Source organism: Amphiura filiformis, chromosome 4 (assembly GCF_039555335.1).
Source record: "Amphiura filiformis chromosome 4, Afil_fr2py, whole genome shotgun sequence".
NCBI classification, from domain to species: domain Eukaryota; kingdom Metazoa; phylum Echinodermata; class Ophiuroidea; order Amphilepidida; family Amphiuridae; genus Amphiura; species Amphiura filiformis.
Genome location: NC_092631.1, coordinates 14,348,340 through 14,373,353, shown reverse-complemented (window position 1 = coordinate 14,373,353; position 25,014 = coordinate 14,348,340). Strand labels below are relative to the sequence as shown.

The 25,014-nt window shown below is 37.8% G+C and overlaps 1 protein-coding gene across 1 annotated transcript in view; it reads right to left on the bottom strand.

Moving 5' to 3' along the window:
• The window catches only part of LOC140150575 (calpain-7-like), a 28,193-nt gene extending 10,501 nt beyond the window's left edge, over nt 1–17,692 (bottom strand). Inside the window, exons 1-12 of the mRNA XM_072172609.1 lie at nt 17,198–17,692; nt 12,600–12,705; nt 11,496–11,680; nt 11,084–11,148; nt 9,734–10,006; nt 9,030–9,119; nt 8,371–8,497; nt 3,779–3,864; nt 2,423–2,516; nt 1,755–1,901; nt 1,208–1,435; nt 97–241 (exon numbers count right to left, since the gene is read on the bottom strand). Coding sequence (XP_072028710.1) covers nt 97–241; nt 1,208–1,435; nt 1,755–1,901; nt 2,423–2,516; nt 3,779–3,864; nt 8,371–8,497; nt 9,030–9,119; nt 9,734–10,006; nt 11,084–11,148; nt 11,496–11,680; nt 12,600–12,705; nt 17,198–17,461 — 1,810 coding nt within the window. The 5' untranslated portion in view covers nt 17,462–17,692. The remainder of the gene's footprint in view (nt 1–96; nt 242–1,207; nt 1,436–1,754; nt 1,902–2,422; nt 2,517–3,778; nt 3,865–8,370; nt 8,498–9,029; nt 9,120–9,733; nt 10,007–11,083; nt 11,149–11,495; nt 11,681–12,599; nt 12,706–17,197) is intronic.
• Between the last annotated feature and the right edge of the window lie 7,322 nt (nt 17,693–25,014).

Here is a 25,014-nt window from a genome sequence, read left to right as displayed (position 1 = left end):
AAAACTGTGATGAATGCGTATAGCACTGAAGGTTGCACAGGTTTTTTGTTTTTTTTACAAAATAAGCAGATTTCAATAAGCATATGCTAACTTTACCATTGTCATATTGCTGTGCATCCTTGGGGTCAAAGTTGAGTTCCTTTTGCAAAGCTGGTGTCCAATTCTCTGAGTCATTCTCTGAATATCTTCCTTTCCATCTTAGATGGCTCCAGGGATTCTTCAACTGAAACAGCTTCTTGCCCTGTTTAGCGATAGAAAGAAATATATATGAAACTTTCCATGTTTCTAATTGAACTCAAGTAGCATTTTGCATTCCTTCTTTGTTGTGCAGATGCATATATGTGATACGATCAAGCAAAATCAGTCGGAACCCGGAAATATTAAATTTTCAGTTTCTTATAGAATAGTAAAAAGCATTTACAAAGCTGCATTTTGCAGAAAACTCCATTGAAATTAAACTACCAGTTCCAGAGATGTGAGCAATTAAAGAGTTTCCCAAACAATAGGAAACAAAAGGAAACATTTCCTTTGTTTGGCTATATCTCAAAATCAATACTTCCGAGTTCCGACTGATTTTGCTTGATCGCATCACATATAACATAAGAGTTAGGTCTTACATTCAAGTGTAAGCTTGGAGAGCCTTTCCAAGCTTACATATCTAGGCATTTTAATGCTGTTAAAACAGCGGAAATCTAGGTGAGAATGCTGACGAAACTTCGTACAGGCATAAGTGACCTGGTGAAGCAAGAGGGTCACCATAGATAGCTGGTTGGGCATTTTTACGGGCCAGGCAAGTGTAGCCAACAATCAGCTTATTACCCTGATCAGGCCTGACTGTAACAAGGTCTTTTATCGTGGATCATCTGCACAGCCTTTTCCAGATTAGCCATGGGGAGAGCAGATTTTTTATGGTCCTACGGACATTAGAACCTGGGTCCTCTCGCACCCACCAAATGCAAAGACCTTAACCAGTGTGCCACATCACTCCTTTTTAATTAGGTGTTGAGTCACTCGTTTTATCCTCTATTAGTATGTGACACTGTTGAATTCATACCTTGGTCTATGCTCCTCATTTGAAACAAATTCTATCTTCATATCTTGATAGTAAGTATTTTGCAATTAAAACTATAGATCAGCATATATTCACTAAATACTGTGGATGCATTTTATACAAATTAAATAATCATGCCATAACGTAATCTATTACCTTGAATTCCCTGACGTCCAGCATGGCATACGCATGAGTGGACACCAGCCCTGCCCTGTCTGCATCTTGCTCTGATAGAGGTCCTGTTGCTACGGTAACCAATACATCGCCACGATGAAAGCGTTCTTTTATTCTTGCAAATGTCTTGTCTTTGTTAAATTCTTTTGATTCGAGACGTATAGCTACTCTCTCTGGGATCCAGCCCGTCAACGCATGCAGATCAATGTTCTACAGGGATATGGGAGAAAATTAGTATTATACTGTGTCCTCCCACATAATACAGGTATTTTAACTCTGTTTGGAAAAACAAGTTTTCAAAAGTGTCCAAAGTCTTGACCCAAAAATGTGGGATTATAGATGAGCTGACATGTGACATCACTGCCAGGCAGATTGTCAGCAATGGGCTATTCCATTTAAAACCAATACTACCCCTTTGGGAGATTTTAGAAATATCTTCCACAGGGGGAGTATGTTTTTCAAATAAAATTAGTCAGGGTTAATAATTTTGAAACCCATGTTTTATAATAGTTTGCAAAAAAATACTTACAGAGTTTGAGCCAGGGAAGTCATATCCACCCATCACCTTCATGTAGGCTTTCTCTAGTATTGATACCCACAATTCATTGCGGTTACTTGAAAATGAGCACAGGAGGGCATTGTTTTTGTCCATTGGAAGGTAGTCATCAAGAATGACCTAGAGTTGAAAATACACAATGTTTGTGAAAAGATGTAAAGAATTAGTCTTAAAAATGAAATAAATTTAAGGATTCAATCATGTTTCACTGTTGTCCATTACCATTTAACAACGATACGTCCGTGTCGTCTGTGTGGTTTACTATGCGAGGGAACATAGATGCGCTGGATGAGTGCGTCCTCCTCAGCAAATCTTACAATACTGCTTTAATTGCTACCAATTAATATTCCATGGAAGAGCAGTTTACACATGGAATGGTTTATCACAACTTATTACAGCAGAAATGTAGACTATGTAATGACTGTAAATCAGTTCAAATCAAAGGTATACCAAATTCTGTTTAACTGAAGTTGCTTTGTATATCATCATAATTAATTTGTTGTCCTACTTTGTATTTCCGTATAATATTTCTGACATTGATTATATTGCTTTGCATCTGTATTTTGTATGAGGGCCTGCTTGGAGAGCAGTGCTTATCACTGAAGCTATTTAACCGCAATAAAAACAGATTTGATTCATACCTTTCTTTTGACTCCATTGATTCGTAGTATCACCATATATTTCCCACATGGATTATATATAGGATTGCCTTTCTTGTCCTGAGGATAGACTATGCTGTTATGATATAAAGTGTTTAAAAAACAAGATAATATAACAAGCATGGCTTAATTAGCAACAAGGATTATACCATTTTTCACCCTGATGTGACAGTGATGTCAACGCGTTGAAGCAGCCGTTTCGCTCTTGCATCTATGCGACGTCTTTTAGTGCATGCAAGTGTACATCAGCGCTTTCAGCGAATGCTAGCGATTTGAGACTGTGCCCAATGAAATGCGCACTGATGTCACTGCCACAATGGGGTGGGAAACGGTATAGTTCACATCATTACCAGTAGCATCTCTCTGCTCTCAAGAATTTCAAGTTACATTGTAGCCCAATATTTTTTCATGCCTAAGTTCAGTAGGAGCATAAAATGCATCACCAGGCATATACAGGTTGTATCCAAATGTTTAGTACCCATCAGCTTTGCTGCTTATTAAAACAAGCCTGCTTCTTCCAAATGCAACATTAGATCATCTTGAAATGAGCCCAATTGACAGGGTTATAACCTTTTATCACATTTATTTAACAAATTTGTGGATCTTATATGTTGCATGTTGATGTTGATGTTGCAGTCTTGTCCATAACCATGAGTAACAAATGCGTACCAATCATTATCATAAAGCCTGTGACTACTTTAAATGGACTATAGTGAAACTAGTCTCTAGTTGAGAGTAACACCATGTTGGATTTCGCAGTGGCAGATTCAAATCAGTGTGTTTTCGTGGCTGTGTCACCAGCGTACGGACCAAATGCAATTCTACATGTGTGTGTACACCCTGCGGGGTTTATAGATTAGCGTGTGCAATTTGAATCTGCCACTACAAAATCCAACATGGCGTTACTCTCAACTTGAGACAAGACAGACTATAGCAATCGCATGATGATGCAATCACATCACGTGGGATACCTGCCCGAGCCTATGTTTTGTGATCTGTGGTTTTGTGTTGTTTAGTTTAGTACAGTTAGGGTTAATTAGAAGTTGGATGTACAAGTACAGTCCCCATACAATAAGTGGATACCAGCAAAAATAACAGATAATTTTCTTTCAATCATTCCAACCAATCTCAAAGATGGGTCAAATATTTTGTAATAAATCAATAAATTTGTTGGATCCCAGTACTTTTTGTTGGAACATTTAGTAGACTTACCCAGTGACGGCACCAGGAATTTTTTCAGGGGGAGTGAATTTCAGGGGGCAAAATTAACAATTTTGTGCAAAACTGCCGCAAAAAGTGCCATGTTCTGACCCCACGCCCCACCGCCACCGGACTTACCTGGTAATAACTTTCTTTTTAAATCTTCTCTCATAGTTGGCTGTTATGGCTAATGATGCTAGGAAAGAACAATCTTGTACTATAGTCTGCAAAAACAAATATGAAAATGTGGTCGGCAACAACATGTAAAGAGTGAAAAGTGTGCTGAGGCTTGTAGATCAATGTCTAGGCATTGTGCCTGTGGGTAACCCACTATAAATCATTGCGCTTCTTAACAAAATTTATCCTACACATCATATCTTACATTGGAAATTATTGATTTTCAGAAGTATGTGCTTGCATTTGTACGCAGAAAACATACTTTTTGTGTCTTTCTGCACTCAAGAGCATTAGGCTATTCCATTTAAAATCCACACCACCCCTGTGGAAGATTTTGGAAATATCTGCCACAGGGGGAGTATGAATTTCAAATGGAATGGGGACATTAGGCGGCTCCATTTGAATTTCATACACCCTCTGAGAAAGATTCAACTTGAATCTTCCCCTAAGGGAGAGTGAGTTTCAAATGGAGCTGCTAATGGGTTAATTCCATTTAAAATTCATACTCCCCCTGTGGAAGATATTTCCAAAAGCTTCCATAGTGGTAGTTTGGCTTTTAAACGGAATAGCCCATTTATGCTACCTGGGATGCAATTAAATAACAATTGTGGTGCAGTCTATCTGACCTCTTCCATAAGATTTTTATGCTACAGTTAAAATGGGTTTAGGTCTTGCGATGTGTCTTGCGATGTGTCAGGAAACAAGCTGTCTCAGTTAATGGAACTCATTCCAACTGGGTTGATGTTACCTCAGGTGTCCCACAAGGGTCGGTCCTTGGACCGGTCTTATTTCTATTATACATCAATGATATTAACGAACAAATTGCTGATGACAGCATATTGTACAGAGAGATAAAGAACTCAGATGACCAAGAAATCTTACAGAAAGATCTTGACTTCCTAGCTGAATGGTCTGGCAAGTAGTTAATGCAATTCAATGTCAAGAAGTGTGCAGTGTTAAACATCACACATAAAAGAAACCCTGTATTATGTCAATACAATCTCCTTGGGGAAAACTTGAATATAGTCCAATAACATGACTATTTAGGTGTTACTATTTCGCATAACCTGAACTGGAACGACCACTGTACCAGTGTTGTAGGTCTCGAGACCAGGTCTCGGTCTCGAGACCATCTCGAGACCTTTTTTGTAGTGTCTCGGTCTCGGATATCAAGGTCTCGGTCTCGGAACTCAAAAGATCTCGGTCTCGGACCTCAAAAGTCTCGGTCTCGAACGCTTTTGTGTTCGAGACCTGTCGAGACCTGAAGAAGAAAAGATATGATTTTCTGTTGTTGTTCATTATTTATTCCTTACCCTAAATTTCAATGAATGTTGAAGAAATTGTTAAGAATAAAGATATAAAAATCATTTTATAAAGTTATAAAAAGTAGGTGGGCAGGTGGTGGAAGCGAGGATCCCACTTAACTTTTGCAAGGGGAACATTCTCCACAAAAGCAAAATAGATGAACAAATAGAAATAGTTGCCCTGTGCAGTGTGGATCTTCTTTTCAGCACGAAAACAAGTGTGTTTTGTGCCCAAATATGGTAAAATCGCTCAATTTTGTGCGCTTCGCGCACTGGTGTTTCTGACCCTGCACACACTGGCCTAATTTTGCCTCCACTATCGCCAACATTTTTGAAATTTTCCCAAAATTTGGAGAAAAAAAATTAAGACAAAAAGTGTTAACTGCAGGTCCAAAAAACAGTTGGTGCAATGAGTTCCCTTTCAAATTCTCAGCGCACACCCCTACCCAAACCAAACTTGAGTATCCCAGGGATTAAACCAAGGTCTCGGTCTCGGTCTTGGTCTCGGAACTTAGAGGTCTCGGTCTCGGAAGGGGTGGTCTTGGTCTCGGAAGGTTTGGTCTCGGTCTCGGTCTCGATCTCTGACGGGCAGGTCTTGGTCTCGGTCTCGGACATAGAGGTCTTGACTACAACACTGCACTGTACTAAAGTCATCAATAAAGCCAGCCGTACACTAGGTCTCCTGCGGAGAACTTTGTCCCCCTGTTCAACTGATGTCAAAGACAAATCGTATCAAACACTTGTGAGACCACAAATCGAGTACGCAAGTGAAGTTTGGAACCCGTGTACAACCATCGAAATCAATAGACTGGAACAGGTTCAAAGAAATGCAGCCAAATTTGTTTTCTCTGATTACCGCAGAGAAACACATGTGTCACCTCTTGTAAACAAACTCAACTGGGACTCACTACATGTTAGACGACTAATACAACAGTCTTGCATGTTCTACAGGATCCAGTATGGACTAGTGCACATAATTCCCCCATCTTGTATTCAAAGGGCAACTCACATATGATATCAGCAAGAACTGATCACCCATTGAAATTTGTCAACTTGCTCATTCCTACTATAAATGCATACAAATATGCATTCTACCCAAGAGCCATTGCAGTTTGGAACAGGCTACCACCAGCAGCAGTTCTACACATCGCACCATCTGTGCCCGTTTTCAAGAGTGTTGCAGCGCCAGTAATAAGGGAGATGCAGCCTCTTCATGGTCTACATATCCTTTAAATGAATTCGCACCTTGTATATAGCGCACCATTTTGTTTTTCGTTGGCTTATTTGGATTTGCTTCGCACCCTATGTTATATGTACTTTTCATCCTAGTATAGCTGAGATCAGCTTTTAAGGATTACACAACCAAGAATTATGTTAGTGAAATGCACACCTGGCCTCAGATGTCTAGACATGTCATAATAAGTTTTACCAAAGAGTGTATGCTTGGTACTTTATATGAAAAATATAGGGGAAGCCCCATCAGAGCAGTTCTTCTGCGGTGTACCACACCTGCCTGGTTATCAAATTAATCTGTGATAAGGTTATATCTGAATTTGATAGGGGCTATTATTCATGTTGATGTTTTAATATTATTGCATCAATTAGCACCTGTCAAACATGTTAAAGGTCCATTCAGATTCAGATTTTGGTACCTTTGTCATAGATGTGCTAACATAGCCTGCTAGTGGTTCAGCCGAAACCCATGTATTTAAGACAAAATAAGGCATTTACATGAATCTGTAATTTTTATACCGACAGTATATAAATTAGCTACATGTATTTAAATGGGGCTTCAACTTCGTCAATATTGCTGTTTTCTTTGTTTTTTGCCAAATTTTTCATTTCAAATATACCAAATGACAAATTGAATGACTTATCCTTATAAGTAATTTATAAACAATTTTAATTATTTTACACTTGAGCTGGGATCACTAAATGGGACTTTAATTTCCTAAATTTGGAGGAAAATATAGGAATTGTTTGTAACAATATAGGATAAAAATTCCTTTAAAAAAGGAATGTGGCGCCCAATGTGAACTTGGACGTGATATGGTGAATTCCATGGTGTAGATTTGGTATTATAATGATTTTTCTAGGGAAGAGTAGAAGATGATCAAATGCAAGAGAAATGTGTTTGATTGGGGAAGGTGTTCTGACAATCCAAATATAAACTTAGTCCACCTGAAATGACCTGTAACAATTTGTGATTGACATTACTTAATTCACCTCGGATGACTTTGATCTGACATTCAACATTTTCGCGCTTACACCAATCATATCCATAACAATTTAACTCTTACAACTTCCTGCCAACTCTCTAATTTAAAACTCTAAATTTCTGTCTGTTTGCCTTTTCTGTCTTGTACCATTTAGTACACTACAGTTTGTTACAATTATTAAAATAAGCAAACATTGCTGGGTAGATAACAGGATTTAGTTATTTACTTAATCCAATCATGGAGGTAGTAGCTAGTACTACCTCCATGCATGATCCAATCATGGCATTTAACGTCAATTTTGGTTTTCAGTGTTTTAAAATACAACAATGTAGAACATGTATAATTAATATGCCGTGTTGTTTGCATGCAGTTTGCCGCCGAATTGTGCCACCATATTGCAACTTTGGCAATAACCGCTATATAGATTCTATGGTAATTAGCAAACAAAAGCCATCAGTTTAAGAGGCCTCGTTAATTGATCTTATCACTATGGACCACAAGAGTCTCATCCCAATGGCATAGTCCAATAACCTCAATTACATAATCATAGTGCAAAATTTGACCTCAAGTTGCAGAGTATGAGTTTGTGTACCCAAATTTTCAAAGGATGACGGTACAAATGTATTAGGGTTTAAGAACTGTTCCCATGATAGATGAGCATGTTGTGGATCCTAGTGTATGGTCAAATGTCACCGCTTCTATCGGGTTCTAAGGCACACGGTAAACTGGTTGAACGCATACAAAGGTCAGGATTTATTTGGTGTTTTTATAAATCCTAATTTTGTATTTTAAACAAAGAATATACGCTCACCATTTTATCCTGTGCATATCAGAAAACAATAATAAAATAAAATCCAAGCAAATTGTGGTTTTATTTCTGAGCTGGGCATAATTTTAGCAAAACAATTCATGAAGTCAATCTAGCAAGAGTGAAATTAGAAGCTTTTCACAAATTCATGCCTATATTGTGGCGCCTCCGTAGAGGGCGCCACAAAAACAGTGTACCTAGCTCTTGTCAGATGTGACCTACCTGTCGTATACTGAATGCTGATATTGCATATATCATCTTAGGCTCGCTGGTATAGTCGCCTGGTCTCACCCATTCAGCTAGTCTCTCTTTTTGTTTACCTGCTAGTATTAACTTCCCACATTTATCCCTACATGATAGAAATACCAGAGAAATAATTACTTTAATCTGTTTACACATCGCAAAAATATTAGAGTATATTATTACTTCTATACCGTTTTTCACCCTGACGTGGCACTGACGTCAGTGCGCATTGGGCACAGCTTCAAATAGTTAGTGTTCGCTGAAAGTGCTGGTATATGCACGCACATGTTTAAAGATGCGCAAGTACGAAAAAGCTGCCCCAATGCATTGATGTCATTGCCACTTCAGGGTGTAAAATGGTATACAACTATTTTCATGGGAGAGATATGAAAATGATTTTCTTTAATTTACACATGTCCGTTGAGTGTACCTTCCAATTGATGAACTGGAAATCACACATGAAATAATGAACATCACATTCATACATAAGCTTAAAAAGTCTACAGAAATGCAGCTTTTTGGGTTTATTGCATAGGTCATTAAAACCATGATTAAAACAAGCTTCAAAATGGCTTTATAGTACCTGGTAAAATAAACAGATTATATACAATACAATTTGACAGTAACAAAGTCCTTACGTAAAAGGCACAGGATACGCAAATCTCTCTTTGAGGTCAGCTTGTGATATGAATGGCACATACTCTCTGCCATTGATGAAAGAAGTTCGTCTGCAATGATAGCAAAGAGAATACAGATCTCAAAATGGCAGTTTATGAAAAATATTTTATATTATAGATTGACATAAACTTCAAATTCACTGGAAAAGTTAAAGCATACACAATATGACATTTCACTTTGGTCAGTAACAAATAGGAACGTTTTGACCAAAGGAATGTGCCACAAACATGGATCACATTTTTGGCCATTCGATATACCAATGACCCCCTTTTCTAGTCTAATCTTCATATATATGGATGGGTCATTTTTTCAAAATTTTTCTCAAATTTTTCGGAAAAATAACCTAATTTTCCCTCCTAATTGTAGCCAATATGTTCAAAATTTGACAAAAACTGTACCAATTTGTGTTAGCCAAAATTGTGTGAGTTTTGGTGCACTAGAAATGGGTCCAAATTTCCGGAACAATTAGTACATTGATGGGCCCACTTTCAAATTCTCAGTGGCACATCCCTAAACCAAAAAAATTGAGTCTCCTCCCCCAGGAAAATCTTTTAAAATCTAATCAAAAACTAATCAAAGTATACACAAACTTAACATGCAAAACAGATGTTTATTTGTAAGGTATACATGGATAAGTATTTAATGAGGTCACTTGCAACCATACCTTAACACGGCTATTTCCTCAGCGGTGTATTTTCCTCCTCCACTTCCACCACCACCACTACCCCCTCCAGCACCAAATGTAACATTCCCATCTAGTGGTGAGGCAGATGTGCTGCTTGACCCACTTGGGGATTTCCCATTATCTGATGGGGGTGTTTTGTCTTGTGTCTCATCATCATCTTCCAGGCTGAGATTTGGAAGTGACTTTGGGGGTGAGGGAAGATCAGGTAGCTTCAACTCTGGTTTGGCATCTTTCTTCTTTAAGTTTTCTGCCCTATCATATAACAACAAAGATAAACAGGTTTACTCTCAATGAAGTCACTGTCAACTACATGTATACCTTAAAACAGCTATTTCCTCAGCAGTGTATTTCCCCTCCTCCTCCTCCACCACTCCTACCACTACCCCCCTCCAGCACCTTTTCTGCCCTATGATATATTTTACAAAAAGATAAAAATTAGGAAAGTATAAGAAGTTTATAAAGGCAACTTCAATTTGATGTCTGTGTGATACATTTTGGTATGTGCAGTAACTAAAATATATTTTACCAACTTCTGGAAGTCTTCAAAAGCATGCAATTAACCCATACTTTTAAAGTTATTAGACTATTCCAGTTGAAATTCATACACACCCTATGGAAGTTGTGGCCTTAATCTCCCACACAGGGGGTGTAGATAACAAGTGGAACCCCATTTGAATTCCACACTCCCGTGTATAAGATTAGGACCATGTCTTCCATGGATTTCTACTAGAATAGCCCATTGGGCCATTCCATTTAAAATTCACACTCCCACTGTGGAAGATTTTGGAAATATGTTCCACAGTGGGAGTATAAATTTTAAATGGAATGAGCACATTAAGCAGCTCCATTTGAGTTTCATACACCCTCTGAGAAAAATTCAACCTGAATCTTCCACTGAGGGAGGGTGAGTTTTAAATGGAACAGCTAATTTGTTCATTCCATTTGAAATTCATACTCCCTCTGTGAAAGATATTTCCAAAATCTTCCACAGGGGTAGTGTGGATTTTAAATGGAATAGCCCATTGCCAGCAGGAGCGATTATTCACCATAGCTCTCCTTAAACTATACCCCATAGAATGAGTCATTTAAGGGGGTACTACACCCATTGCATTTTTTTAAAGAAAAAAATTGGGCAAAGTGGTATGCAAAATGAAGGGGCAAATCTTCTCGTTCTATTGGTGGCATCGGTTTGTAACACACATAATTATGACAAATAACAATAAATAACTAACAAAAAACAGCCACAGTATTTGAGTGAGGGTAAAATTCATAGAACCTTCCGTCTTAATGCAGTTCATCTCACATTTGTAATAATAAAGTAATAAGTACCTGTCCAAGGCTTGCACAGCTAATTTGTTCAATTTCTGCTTTTGTTCATTGGTACTTGATTTGGCCTGAAATAAAAGAAAGAAAAAAAAGAACAAAATTTAGATGAAAAAAAATAATGACCTTGTGAGTGAATAATATTAGCTTGAATGCATTTTTTATAATCAAAGGCAGACATTACCAACTGACAGTACCAGGTATATAAAAGCCAAAACTATATTGCAGCTGACTGCACAAGTACAACATACATACTCTGCAGTACCAGGGGAGTACCTGTGCAGTACCAATTGTGGTGGGTCCTGTGCAGTAGCAGCATTGGTACTGTGTAGGTACTCTGTGTGTACCAATTAGATACTGCGGCGACAGTGTACCTGTCATAGGAATCTTGTTGTGCAAACAATAAGATGCAACTTACACCTTGTATACACATCTCCGCCGCATTGAGATACAACTCAATAGCATCCGTCTTATTGCCCTGTTCGTCTTCTTCAAATGCTTGCCTCAATAAGAAGTTAGCTCTCTCTATTGCTGCTTGATCCTTGGATTTGGCTGAAGTACTACTAGCTGATGACGATGATGCTCCAGATGCTTGATTCTGACCTAATAACCATGGCAACAAAAAATGATGATGTTATGATTTTTTGTTAGCTGTAGTGTGGGAGATGAAAGTACTACTGTAACAGGTCGATGATACCAAAAACTTGTATCACCCTGCTGGTCCTATACCTATCAGATGGACATTTCATATTTGAAAAGACAATACAGTACATTTGGATAGCCCCCAGCCCTCCCGAAAACTGCATACTGTCCTTTTGGGCACATTTTAGTACATACTTGAATGGAGTTCTTTTTTTATGGACCATTTTACATGTAGTCAATGGAGATGCATACATGTCTAATAGAGGAGACTGGAAAGCGTGCTCGAGACTGATTTTAACCACTTACATGTAAGTCCAATGCTACAGAAAATATGCAATATTGGATTGTCATTATTTGGACATAAATTTACAATACAAGTAATTTTTTACACAGATAATTAATAAACCATTTCTCTCTTTAATATGTCCACAATGTGACACTATTCCAGAGGATTGCATTCTGTCGGTCAGCATGACGTCACTCAGACTCGCAATAGATCACTTCATCTTATTGGTTGTTTTTGCCATAGACTTGCACTCTCGGACACAAAGGGGACATTTACTGTTGTACTCAATGGGGGAAATCACAAAACATGTCATAAAATATATTTGAAATACCTCTTGGTGAAACAATTCAAAATGTAAGTTCAATTTCTTATCAGGAACATAAACCAGCAAACCCCAATAATTACAAAAGGAAAAGCAATTCATAAAACCCATCAATCGACCATGGGGCATGACATATTTCATATTTGTATATGTTGCGACTTAATTTAATTTTGATTTGATTTGATGACAATATTGATCACCTACAATCCCCTCTGGAATAGTGCACAGTTGAATCTACTACGGTACAACTAAAAGTCTGAGATGGTACTTACATAACTGGTTTAATTCTTTGACTCTTTTGACATATTGTTGGTATCTATCTGTTATGTTTAGACTTGGATTAGCTAAGGAGGCATTGTACATAGCTTGAATAGCTTCCTGTAAGGAAAACAAATGGAAAACCAGAAAGGTATGTAGTTCTGTAATTAATTATTTAATTAATCAAACAAGTGAAAGACTGTTCAAAATTAATATGACATCACCAACTGATACTGTAGCAACCAGGGGCCTGACTTATGCCTAGGCCCGTTATCGATTGTCAAAAGTATTGATCGGAAAATTCATAGACTTCCAACATTATGGTACACTCAATGGTAGTATCGATACACAAACGATATGGCACACATGCTTAAAATAGATTACCGGTATCCCAAATTACCATCTCCCAATTTCCAAGCTAAGCCATCATGTCATCTCAAACCTCTCCAAATCCCCCCAAAAGACTTTGCACGGTCGTTTCGTTATGTAGGGGGCCTATTCTGTTGTAGAATAAACATTGAAGAAACATAAATTGCATCTTGAAAATGTGTCAATATAGAGGCCCTGCATGAAATTATCGATTGGCTCCAAACAAAGGATTTGAGCCGGTGTCCTTCACCGTAGTTATGGCGGAGTGCAGTCCATTCAATCAAATGTTGTCATGAATCTATTTGATCGTAGTGCAGGGTTATGTGTGTGAGACGAACTGTCACGGTAGATTGCAATCATGCTTTTGTTGAATGCATTTGAGTAGTCCGCCATATTTACGGGATGATACGTCACATGCAAGGCCTCTATATCGATACTGTATCGATATGTCCCATAATTTGCTTCCGATATATCGACTTCAAAAAAACTATCGATAACAGGCCTATTTAACAGTATGACAGTATGAAATCAGCATTGGGTTAATATTTTCCACTGGCCCTCCAGGCTAGTAAGATTGGCCCAGCTTTCTCCACCACAAACATGTAAGTTCCCCAGGATCTAACATTTTTCTCATAAATCTGAAGTGTTTGGTCACATTGACATTGTTTTTACTGGTCTTCTACAAGAAAATACCCCATTTTGATAATTATTCATGTAGGCTCACTCAATTTAGTCACTGTTCCCTGCTTGGGTGCAGCAATGAATAAGAAAGTTCTAAAAATACAAATTTGAATACCGTAAAACGGGGTGACTTTGGACGATGGGGTGACTTTGGAAAAACTATTATTTCATGTAGGCTGTTTTACCTTTTAACAATATTTTTATATGTTCTTATGTGGTAATATATGGACATTACAAATGACTAAAGTTTCCCAGTATAATGTGTTATCTTATATGTTTTTCATAACTTTTTAGCGGGACCCATAAAATACAGGATTTTTGTGGTGGTCAAACTTTCGGTACTCCACCGGAACATAAGAGTGGAAACTCAAGCCTGTTGGTTGGATAGTGAACATAGATGAACCAAGAACCTACCTCTACCTGGATAGTCATGATATCTACCCACTCTTAAGAATTTAAAAGCAGGCTGTGTCCAATGTCACCCCTGGGTTTGGCTTTATTTCCGGGGTGACTTTGGACATAAAAAAAAACCAAAAAATTTGACACTTTGTTTAAAATACACCACAGTGACCATGCCCTACCCCAACAGCATCCTCTGTGCTCCTCCCCACCTCACATCTACTTCCACCCTCTCCATTGCTCTACTCTTCAGGTCGGGGTGACTTTGGACATGCACTTGAATACATGGTGTCCAAAGTCACCCCAAACCCAGGGGTGACTTTGGACAAACTTTGCGCCCCCAAAATTATCGGAAAATAAAATAAACTCGAGTTGACTCTATGGGCATGAACTGTCCTCTATCGGTACTTGCCAAAGCCAACATGAAACTCAGAATTCTACCGATCATTATAAAAATATTTACGACAATACATCAAAATTGTCCAAAGCCACCCCGTTTTACGGTACCTGAATAAAGAGGGTATACAAGTTAAGGATGTGAGGGGTTACACGGATCAGCGGTTAATCGATCGCGGTGCACTATCCGTTTAGGAAAATCACTAACCGTTTAAATGTGAAAAGGAAGTTGTTGGTTTTTCGCTTTTGGAGTGTCCCTGGAGTGGACCAAGAGCTAAATGCTAGGATCATTATTCATTAATAGAACTTTTGACATTAAAAACAAATAGGCCCAAGAGTTTTTAACATGGCTTTATATATAATGCAAAGCTATAATTTGTTTGCATGTCATGGTCATATTATGATTTCAAAATGGATACAAATTCAATGCATTTTGAATTCATTTAAGGGGGTACTACACCCTTGGCCAATTTTGTGCCTATTTTTGCATTTTTCTCAAAAATTATAGCGCATTGGTGACAAATAAGATATATTATAGGGGCAAAGACTGCAACTACTACATTGAAAATTCAGTAAATCAAGGCAAGTAGTTATTGATTTATTGATCAAATATTGGTTTTCCCTCATTTTTTACTGTAACTCCACAAGTGGCACAACTGTTGCCTGCGCTGAAATAAAATTTCCAGTGCAGTAGTTATAATAGTCCTTGCCCCTATATACATCTTATTTGTCACATATGCTATATTTTTTGAGAAAAATGCTAGTAAAATAGGCACAAAATTGGGCAGGGGTGTAGTACCCCCTTAATAGAGTATGACATGAACACAAATTATAACTTTGCATTAAAAACACTATAGGGCCTTTTTTTTTATTTTTTTATTAGTCAACCATGAATGATCCTAGGTCCAAAGACACGAGTTCCAAAACCGCAAAAAATAAATAACTTATAAAAAAGCAAAATTTTAACTGACTGGATTGCAAAATATTCGCGAGGTCAGGCTTAATAAAAGTGCCAATGCAGTCATGATCATGGCTGACCATATTGTTATGATCCTGTTAGATCATGTTTAATAATAATTATGCACGATTATGGCCTATATAAGATTTGTCTTATATCATTAATTTATGACACTAAATTAAGAGTAGCCAATATTCAGGGTAAACTGAACCACAGACGGTGATCCAAAAAAATAAGCGTGGTTCCAAAACCACAGATTCAGATCCAAGGACGTGCACTGCGACAATTAGTTTGGCGAGAACAAATCATCCACAGATTCAGATCCAAGGACGTGCAATGGTACAAATAGTTTGGCGAGAACGAATCCACAGATCTGGGCCCAGAAAATAGGCGTGGATATCGCCCCAGGGTTACTCCAAAAAAATGTCTGGTTGACCTCCCTGAAATCTGCAGTTTCAACCCCTACAAAATTTTGATCGTATGCTAATAAAAATAATAAATAAATTTTGGATTTATAAAGCGCCTTTCTCCAGATCTTAGAGGACTCAAAGCGCTGTAATTTCGCTGCAATGGTGAATCATCACAATCAGATCGCATCAACTAGGTTGCTGCCGAACGGCGCACACCTATCCGCATTTAGATTGTAACATCCACCAATTATCTGTGCAGCTCCCCAAATTCCATTGGGTGAAGGAAGTTTTTGATAACCAAACAACTAATCACCGATTTTTGCAATACAGGAGGAAACCGGAGATCCCGGAGAAAACCTGCGAGAGCGAGCATGGAATCGGGATAAAGCAAGTGCACATGAGTCCTTGGGCCGCGCCGGGGCTTGAACCCGGGACCTAAGTGGTGCAAAGCGAGGGAATTACCGCTGCGCTAAGTCGCCCTCCCCTAATGAGCCATATATAAGCCACATGCTTGGTAAGAGTAATCAGTCTTTTGTTTATTCGGAGTACAGTTCAGAGTCTTTTGGAGTACAGTTCAGAGTCTTTTGTCGGTTGTTTATTCGAAGTTTATTCGCAGCATGTTCATGATCATATACGTACGCTATCGTAAATAAAACTTTAAGTGAATCATCAATTTATGTCTTGCTCTTAGTTGTTGTATTTCTGTCTATTAATTAATAATCATTGTGATACCCCCAAAATATGGGTTCGCAACAATATTAAATATTAATAACGATCATCATGAGATGGGGCAGACTTCACCTTTTCTACATGCTTGATGATTACTAGCCCGAAACATCATGGCCCTGTTCCTTCCTCACCATGCTCACTAGGGCCATGAATGCCCTACGTACTGTACGTAAAAACGGGGCACCGAGAAAACACGTCGAGGTGATGACGTCACACTGACAGCATCTATTTATAGGAAGAGTTCAAAACACAGCGACGATAACAGTCACAAGTCTGGTCTTTTACATCCTCAAATGTGCTCAAAATTTACGAACATGCACCAAATATGTTGTGTTTAAGTCTCATCTTCATGTGAGGAATGGTAGGAAGTGGTATTTATGAGAAAAAGTGGTATTTTATGTGTACCCTGGACCAGATATGCTCAGGAGTCTCAGACCTTCGTACGGAGAAGGACAGTGGAAATCGTAGTGACGGAGGTGTGAGTACCTCGGGCTAGATGATTACCATTGTAGCACTGCAACTCTGAAGAATCAGTCAATTTACCATAGCCCTTGCCTTGTTCTGACTGGCTTTTTTTTTTAATACTGACACATTGACTGTCAACTAATAAAAAAGAGTATTAGAGAAAACAATTAATAAATGAAAATTAAATGAAATTTAAAATACATACCACATAATAAAATATGGCCGTTTTAAACTGACCATTACTGTCATGTCTTGTAGCTTGTGTAGCAAAGTCAACAGCATCTTTTACTAAAGCATCTGCCTGATGACCACCTTGACCTTGAGCACTGCCAACTGGTGCTGAATCTGAACCACTGCCACTGCTAGCTCCAGCAGCAGCATTGAAATCCATGGCACCGCTGGGCCTACCTTCTGCGTCCGAATGCGATGAACCAAACCCGTATCTTTCATTAAAGTCCGACCAGAACATGACCTAAGAAGAAGTTTATCATGAGGATTGTAAGTTCGGAATTGTCAGTGAATGAAATTGGGCGTAATATCAAGAATTTGACTCTACGTTCATGTGTTTACATGGGGTTTTCCAGTTCACAAAATCTTATTATCTTCCGCAAGTTTAACTCATAGTCAGTGGCGGTTCACACTCATCTCGTAATTTCCAATGACATCACATGTTTGGATTTTCAGTCCCGTGCACTTTAGAGTTGCGAGTAGGTAAAAGGTCATCGTCCAGCCGTTCAGGGGGAACAAGATGCACTTTTAGATTGATGCTTGATTTTTAGATTTTTAGAAATAACAAAACTATTTTTACATTCTGGATTTCTGCTTGATTTTAGCCGGGATTTTTAGATAAGAAAAAACGGTGGTTTGAAAAAGTGAAGAGAAAAATTTTTTTTTTATACTCTTCACATTTTTCCGCCCTTTTTTCTTTACTAGTTCTTTTTGCCGCCCCTGAGTCTTCTTCCGCCGCCCGTCGTTTGCCGCCCCTTCTTCTTCCGCCGCCCCTTCGTTTTGGCCGCCCCCTGCTTTTACCCCGGGGGGCTGGCGCCCCCAAAGCCCCCCCAAAAAAAATACGCGCATGGCATTGCGGGCCTAATGGGTAAATTGGGGTAAATGGAACGGTGGGGTAACGTAAATGGAACGCTGAGAATACAATTCCCTCAATCAAGAAAAAATTTGAGCAACATCATACCGACTGTTCCATTTACCCCAACGCCATACGTTCTGCTTTCGTTTCATACCCCAAGCGTGGGTTTACTCGGTATTTGAGTGGAAGAAAATCTCAAATGTTGTCACTGACCTTGAAGTGGTGCTACGGTTCAGTGAACATTACTAATTTAAGGGTATTGATTCCTAAATATTTGAATGTTGTGCTGAGAGTTGTCTTACAATATTGGCATTTTCTATGTTTGTTTTCTACAATAACATAAATGTTTTAAACAATAAAATAGCAGATTTTAATGATGAAATTATGCAAATTAATATGCTAATTAGCTAATTAATTAGTTTGGTGTTCCATTTACCCCACAACAGATCCACTTGGGGTAAATGGAACACGGTTGACTGAACAATTATATATAACATGTTAATATTTTTTTTACTAATTGGTTTAATTATTATGAAATTATATACTACAAATAATTAATTCATGGTAGATTAGGCATCCTATTGATTTTTTAAAAATCTGAAAATCATTTTTTTCTGTTATGTACCGAGAAAAAGTGTTTTTTTACGTGGTATTTGACCATGTTTATAAAAAACATGAAAACAAAATTATTTTTGTTAACCTTTTGTTTAGTCACAAAATATATGTTAAATAAAATATTCTGATGTCTTTTCAATGTAAATATAGCTATGAAATTAGGCTCCTTGCAAGTAATGCCCCTTGTTCCAATTACCCAACCCACTGTTCCATTTACCCCAATTTGTTGGGGTAACTGGAACACAATGACCATGCATGTATTTGGACCGATACAAGAAACAAAGCCATAAAATGGGAGTTTATCTGTTAAAACAAGTTGTAAAAACATATTATCTACTTATTGAAACAAACAAAAATCGTATGGATACCCTCCTGACCACAGAAAGTGATTTATTGCTTAAGCGTTCCATTTACCCCAATTTACCCTAAATAAATAGCATTTAGAATCTCATCCCGATTCATTGCATCTTTCTACTCTATAAGTAATGTTTTACATTACTTTCTCTAAATTTTTACTTCATCATGTAGCGACGAGTTTTTTCTTTCTAATACATCAGTTCCGATCAGAAAGTTTAAAGCGATATCAGGCCTACAGACTCATCACTTTCCGCATCTAGGCCTATACCTGTTTCTCTATTTTTACCTCTTTCCCCCCCCTTTTTTTTTTTAATAGCGCGGCATAGCCTAAAAGCCGAATGCCGATTTTGTTATTCGCGCAGAGTAACCGTGCATGCGCGTTTTAGGATTTTTTTTTCGCTATAGGACTATCTACTGAAGATAGGCCTAGCATTTAAGATCTCATACCGTAAACGTTCGCCTAATGGCGCTATGGAGTGCATGGAAATGAGAGAGCGCCATCCCTGTAAAAGCCGACTATTATCACTGATCATTAAGGGTACGTGTAGTTAAAGGGTGAAACCTATCGACACATACAATTATGAACAAGATCGAACAAACTTGTTCATGATAATGCGGTAATCATTCACCTGATACGTTGTGGCCCAGTGAGCAGAGCATTAGACTATAGTGCGAGGATAAAGAGAACTTGTGGAGAAGATTGATGGTTCGAATCTCATGCAGTAATTTCTGACAGATTATGATGTCTGTCAATGTTTTTTTTCTGATTTGAGGAAATTTTATTCTCTATTTTATCTTTAACATTGTTTATATAATTTTATTATTTTATCTTGTATGTGTCTTTTTTCATGCTTTGTTTTTATCGTTTCATTTTAATCAAATATTGTAATGAACCTATTTAATTGTATAAGCATTTGTTATGTGTGTGAGACGAACTGTCATGTACGACGACAAGTCTTTCAATTCGCGCGAGTGTCCTTGCCTATGCATCAGTGGTCATAAGAGGTATATCATTTTATTCGAAAGGAGGGGGGTCCCAAATATACGGGGGTCATAAAGTCTTGGAAAGAATAATAGGAGGGGGGTCATAAAATGTTTTATTTTCTGATTTTATAAAATGTTTTATGACCAAAATGTAGGGAGTCACACGACGACCACAGAAAGTGTGTTATTTTATTCAAAAAGACGAATTTCAATACAATTTTGGGGTTTGGTATCATAAAATTTTTGTTGCCGAAATAGGGGGTGCGCAATTTTATTGACGCAGACTTTTTGTAAATTTGGGACCCCCCTTCCGAAAAAAATGATAGCCCTCTAAGAGGATTCAAAAGATAACCTCTGCCCCAATAATGCCTAGCTATATTTGTTTGAAACTGTTCCACAGAGGATGTATCATAATAGGCTCAGTCTTCAAATGATATAAATAAAATTTGAATGAGTGAACGAACAAAATCATACAACGACCAACTGAATAGAGGCTGTGCACATGGCGTATCATCCCGTAAATATGGCGGACTACTCAAATGCATTCAACCGGGGATCGATATAATGGGATAGGCATCGTAGTATTACGTAACACACCGAAAGATGTAGTTTAACTCTAGACAATAGGCGCCATATTGCAGGAGGGTTAGAGTTCATAGAGGAAACGTTAAAGGTTAGTAGATTAGGTCACCCAGGCACATCACTTAATGTGTTTCACGAGTTGTAATACCGACAGGTAAAAACATTGATTTTGTAAAATTCTCCGATTTTTAAAATTACTAAATAAGGTTAGTACTTCAAACCATTCTTTGATGAATCTATGCACTATGACGGTAATTTTTGAAACATCTAAGAATCAATCTTAAACATCTTCATGATATTCATTTTTTTGCACATGGTCAAAGCATGCTCTTGCGCTATCCACAGACTATCCGGTGGAAACTTCAAAGCAACGATCATGCGTTAATATTTACAAAATGGCGAATGATGTAGTTTAAGTCGAACAATAGCGTGACCGGCGTGACGTAGTTTTTGGCATTGTTCCTATATGCACTTTCACCCTCCTGATTCAACAAAAGCATGATTGCATCTACCGCGACAGTTTGTCTCACACACATAACAAAATGCACTACGATCAAATAGGTTGATGACAACATTTGATTGAATGGACTGCACTGCGCCATGATTACGGGGAAGAAATCGGTTCAAATCCTTTGTTTGGAGCCAATCGATAAACGCAAGGCCTCTATAGCTATCATTGAATACTGGCTAGGATTCCACAACACAATGAGAACATGTTATAAGGCGCTTTGGAAGGCACACAATACCCCAATGGCTTTCCATATTATGTGCACTCAACAACTATTCAGTATCGAAGCCCGGTATCGAAGTTACGTAATGTTACTATGTCAACGGGATCACGCGCTTAAGTAATGAGCCACGATCGAAACAATCAGTACAAAAAAAGGCATATCAAAATAGCGTGATCGTAATGATCGCCATTCAAACAGTGCTTGGTTCCGATACCATCACAGAGTTACGTAACTACTTCGTGGTCTGATAGTTATATGATCAATGGTCTGATCTACTTGGGTTCGATCCTTTTAATAAAAGAAAAAATAGCTGATCATTTATAATGCATAAATGAATAAAGTAATGTAGTTACACAATTTGAAACATTGAGGCCGTTCTATTTTTCAAAGGTCATTTAACTGTTAAATGTAGTGGAATATATCACGCATTGATAGGTAGCAGGTGGAGCAAATTTTGTCAGCGGTTTTTGTTGCCGTTTGTTCGCAGAGCCTATTTATCTATAAAAAAATAAGAAACTTAAAATTAAATTTAAAAAAAATCACAATATTCATTCGTAAAATGGGGACAAAATCCAAAAACATTTCTTGACCCTTCTTCACATAAAAGTGGGAGCAGAAGTCAAGATTCGAACAAGTACCATTCACCATTCAAGGCGCACCCTCTACCGACTGAGCTAACGGGTCAGACAATAGAAGGGTGTAATTTTCAACTGAAGAATATAAAAAAAATAGAAGAAATTACAATGTTATAAAAAGATTTACCAAAATGAGTTAGGTATAACGTATGAATCGATTTACAAATTAAGTCAAATGGCACTTTGAGAAAGAATACCTGAAGAAACCCCAAAACATCTGCTGCTCTAGCAACTAACCTAGTGACCTAAAGTATTGGGTCATGTCACGATATTTTTTTCTGAGGCATTATGTCCAGGTTGCTCAATTCCACATACACGTATCCTTAATGCTGTTGAGATTTTACAAGGATGGCGCTCTCACATTTCTAAGAATCCAAAAGCGCCATTAGGCGAACGTTTACGGTATAGTCCCAACTTCACGATTATAGTCCCAAATTAAACCAAAACAAAATGTCGCAACATTTGCAATTTTAATTTGATTCTCAGTAGATCATCACCAGTAAGCCTAATTCGATTCGAAAATATATATCTCGCGCAGGGGACAAAGAAAACAAAGGCCTGCATTTTACTAGTAGCCTACATTCAGTAGGTAGGCCTAGAAGAAAAAACCACATGCAATTAAAATTATAAACCAAAACAAAATGTAGGCCTAGCAACATTTGAAATTTTAATTGATCTTCAGAAGATGGCGGGGAAGATAGCACACCAGTAACATGATTCTATAAAATATCGCTTTAGGGTTCATATACCACTAAATCCGCCTGCGAAGCGGTTTCCGGTAAAAGTTTATCACGCCTATAGTCCCAAACTTTGCATAAAAATTCTAGAACATCGGTACAATATTAACAATTTTAGTGTTGAAAATCGTGTTTTACTAGAACTTGTGAATGTGATCTCTACAAATTTGAAAAGAAAATGCGAACATTTGAGTGATATTTACGATTATATGCGCATGAACAAACGAGGTCAGAACGCGGTTAGCAGTCGGAAACACAGGAAAATGTGGCCTTTTTATATAGCACTAATTTTCTGAAAAATTAGTCGGACCTAAAATGTGTAGTCATTTTCAGAAATGTTATGCAGAATTTTGTTCTAGTTAAGATGATATCAAATATATATTTCAAAGTTGGACGTAACTCGTCTTATGGCCAAAACGCGACCATGATTTAGCACGTAAAGTCTCTAGAAAACATTTTTGTGGTATGTACCCTTTATCTCGTTCAGCAGACAAAAACGACAACCAACGGGCATCATAAATTTGAGCTATCTGCAGTTGATAGCAAAATCACACTTATCCGACAAACACCAAAATCACATAAAACAGATAGAGAAATGTAAAAGCTTTATTTCAAAGTTTGTTTCAGTGTCATTACAGTATTCGGTTCTTGAGATATTTCAATTTTAATATTACCCATGTAAATCAATGCAGGAGCTCTATAGACACCGGCACCAGAATCGAGCAAATTACGGCATGTCTCGGCACATTTTCTTTTAGTATAAAAATCGGCACTAGGCCGAATGCAAAGCTATAAAGAAATGTTAAAATGACGAAGCTGACCAAAATTGCTATCTTCAGAAGAAAGCAAGCAAAAAAAAATAATAATAATAATATTTAAAAAAAAAAAAAAAACAACCATTGTCTAGCACGCGTTGTAGATGATGATTCAGTACGGCGCGAAACGGCAAAACTGCATTGCGCGACTCGGCATTTATAGGCCGACTGCAGAGCTATAAAGAAATGTAAAAATGACGAAGCTGACCAAAATTTAAAACGGCACTTACAAAGCAGAGATTATCATCTGCCTGTTTTTCTATTTTTACCTCTTTTTTTTCTCCCTTTTTTAAATAGCGCGGTATAGGCCTATGGGCCGAATGCCGATATCTTAATTCGGGCAGAGGAACCGTGCGCGTTTTAGGATTTTTCGCTATATCTACTGAAGATAGCATTTAGAATCTCATCCCGATTCATTGCATCTTTCTACTCTAGAAGTAATGTTTTACAATATTTTCTCTAAATTTTACTTCATCATGTAGCGGCGAATTTTTTCTTTCTAATACATTAGTTTCGATCTGAAAGTTTAAAGCGATATTACAGACTCATCACTTTCCGCATCTGAGTGTTTCTCTATTTTTACCTCTTTTTGCCCCCCTTTTTTCTTATAGCTTGGCATATAATAGGCCGAATGCCGAGAAAGATCTTTTGGTATATATTTTTTATATTTCATGTTTGTTTGTCTGTCTGTCTGTCTGTCTGTTTGTTTGTTTGTTTGTTTGTTGTTTGTTTTTTATCTACCCAAGATACCATTTACGGTGCGATTTGCAAATCACCCGTTGCGACATGCATCATCTTCTGTGAACACGCGCGAGCCCACTTACGGCATGCATCATTTACGATCTGCATCATTTTCTCGGAACGCGCCCGCAAACGGCTATCTTCAGAAGATAGCACACCAGTAACATGATTCTATAAAATATCGCTTTAGGGTTCATATACCACTAAATCCGCCTGCGAAGCGGTTTCCGGTAAAAGTTTATCACGCCTATAGTCCCAAACTTTGCATAAAAATTCTAGAACATCGGTACAATATTAACAATTTTAGTGTTGAAAATCGTGTTTTACTAGAACTTGTGAATGTGATCTCTACAAATTTGAAAAGAAAATGCGAACATTTGAGTGATATTTACGATTATATGCGCATGAACAAACGAGGTCAGAACGCGGTTAGCAGTCGGAAACACAGGAAAATGTGGCCTTTTTATATAGCACTAATTTTCTGAAAAATTAGTCGGACCTAAAATGTGTAGTCATTTTCAGAAATGTTATGCAGAATTTTGTTCTAGTTAAGATGATATCAAATATATATTTCAAAGTTGGACGTAACTCGTCTTATGGCCAAAACGCGACCATGATTTAGCACGTAAAGTCTCTAGAAAACATTTTTGTGGTATGTACCCTTTATCTCGTTCAGCAGACAAAAACGACAACCAACGGGCATCATAAATTTGAGCTATCTGCAGTTGATAGCAAAATCAC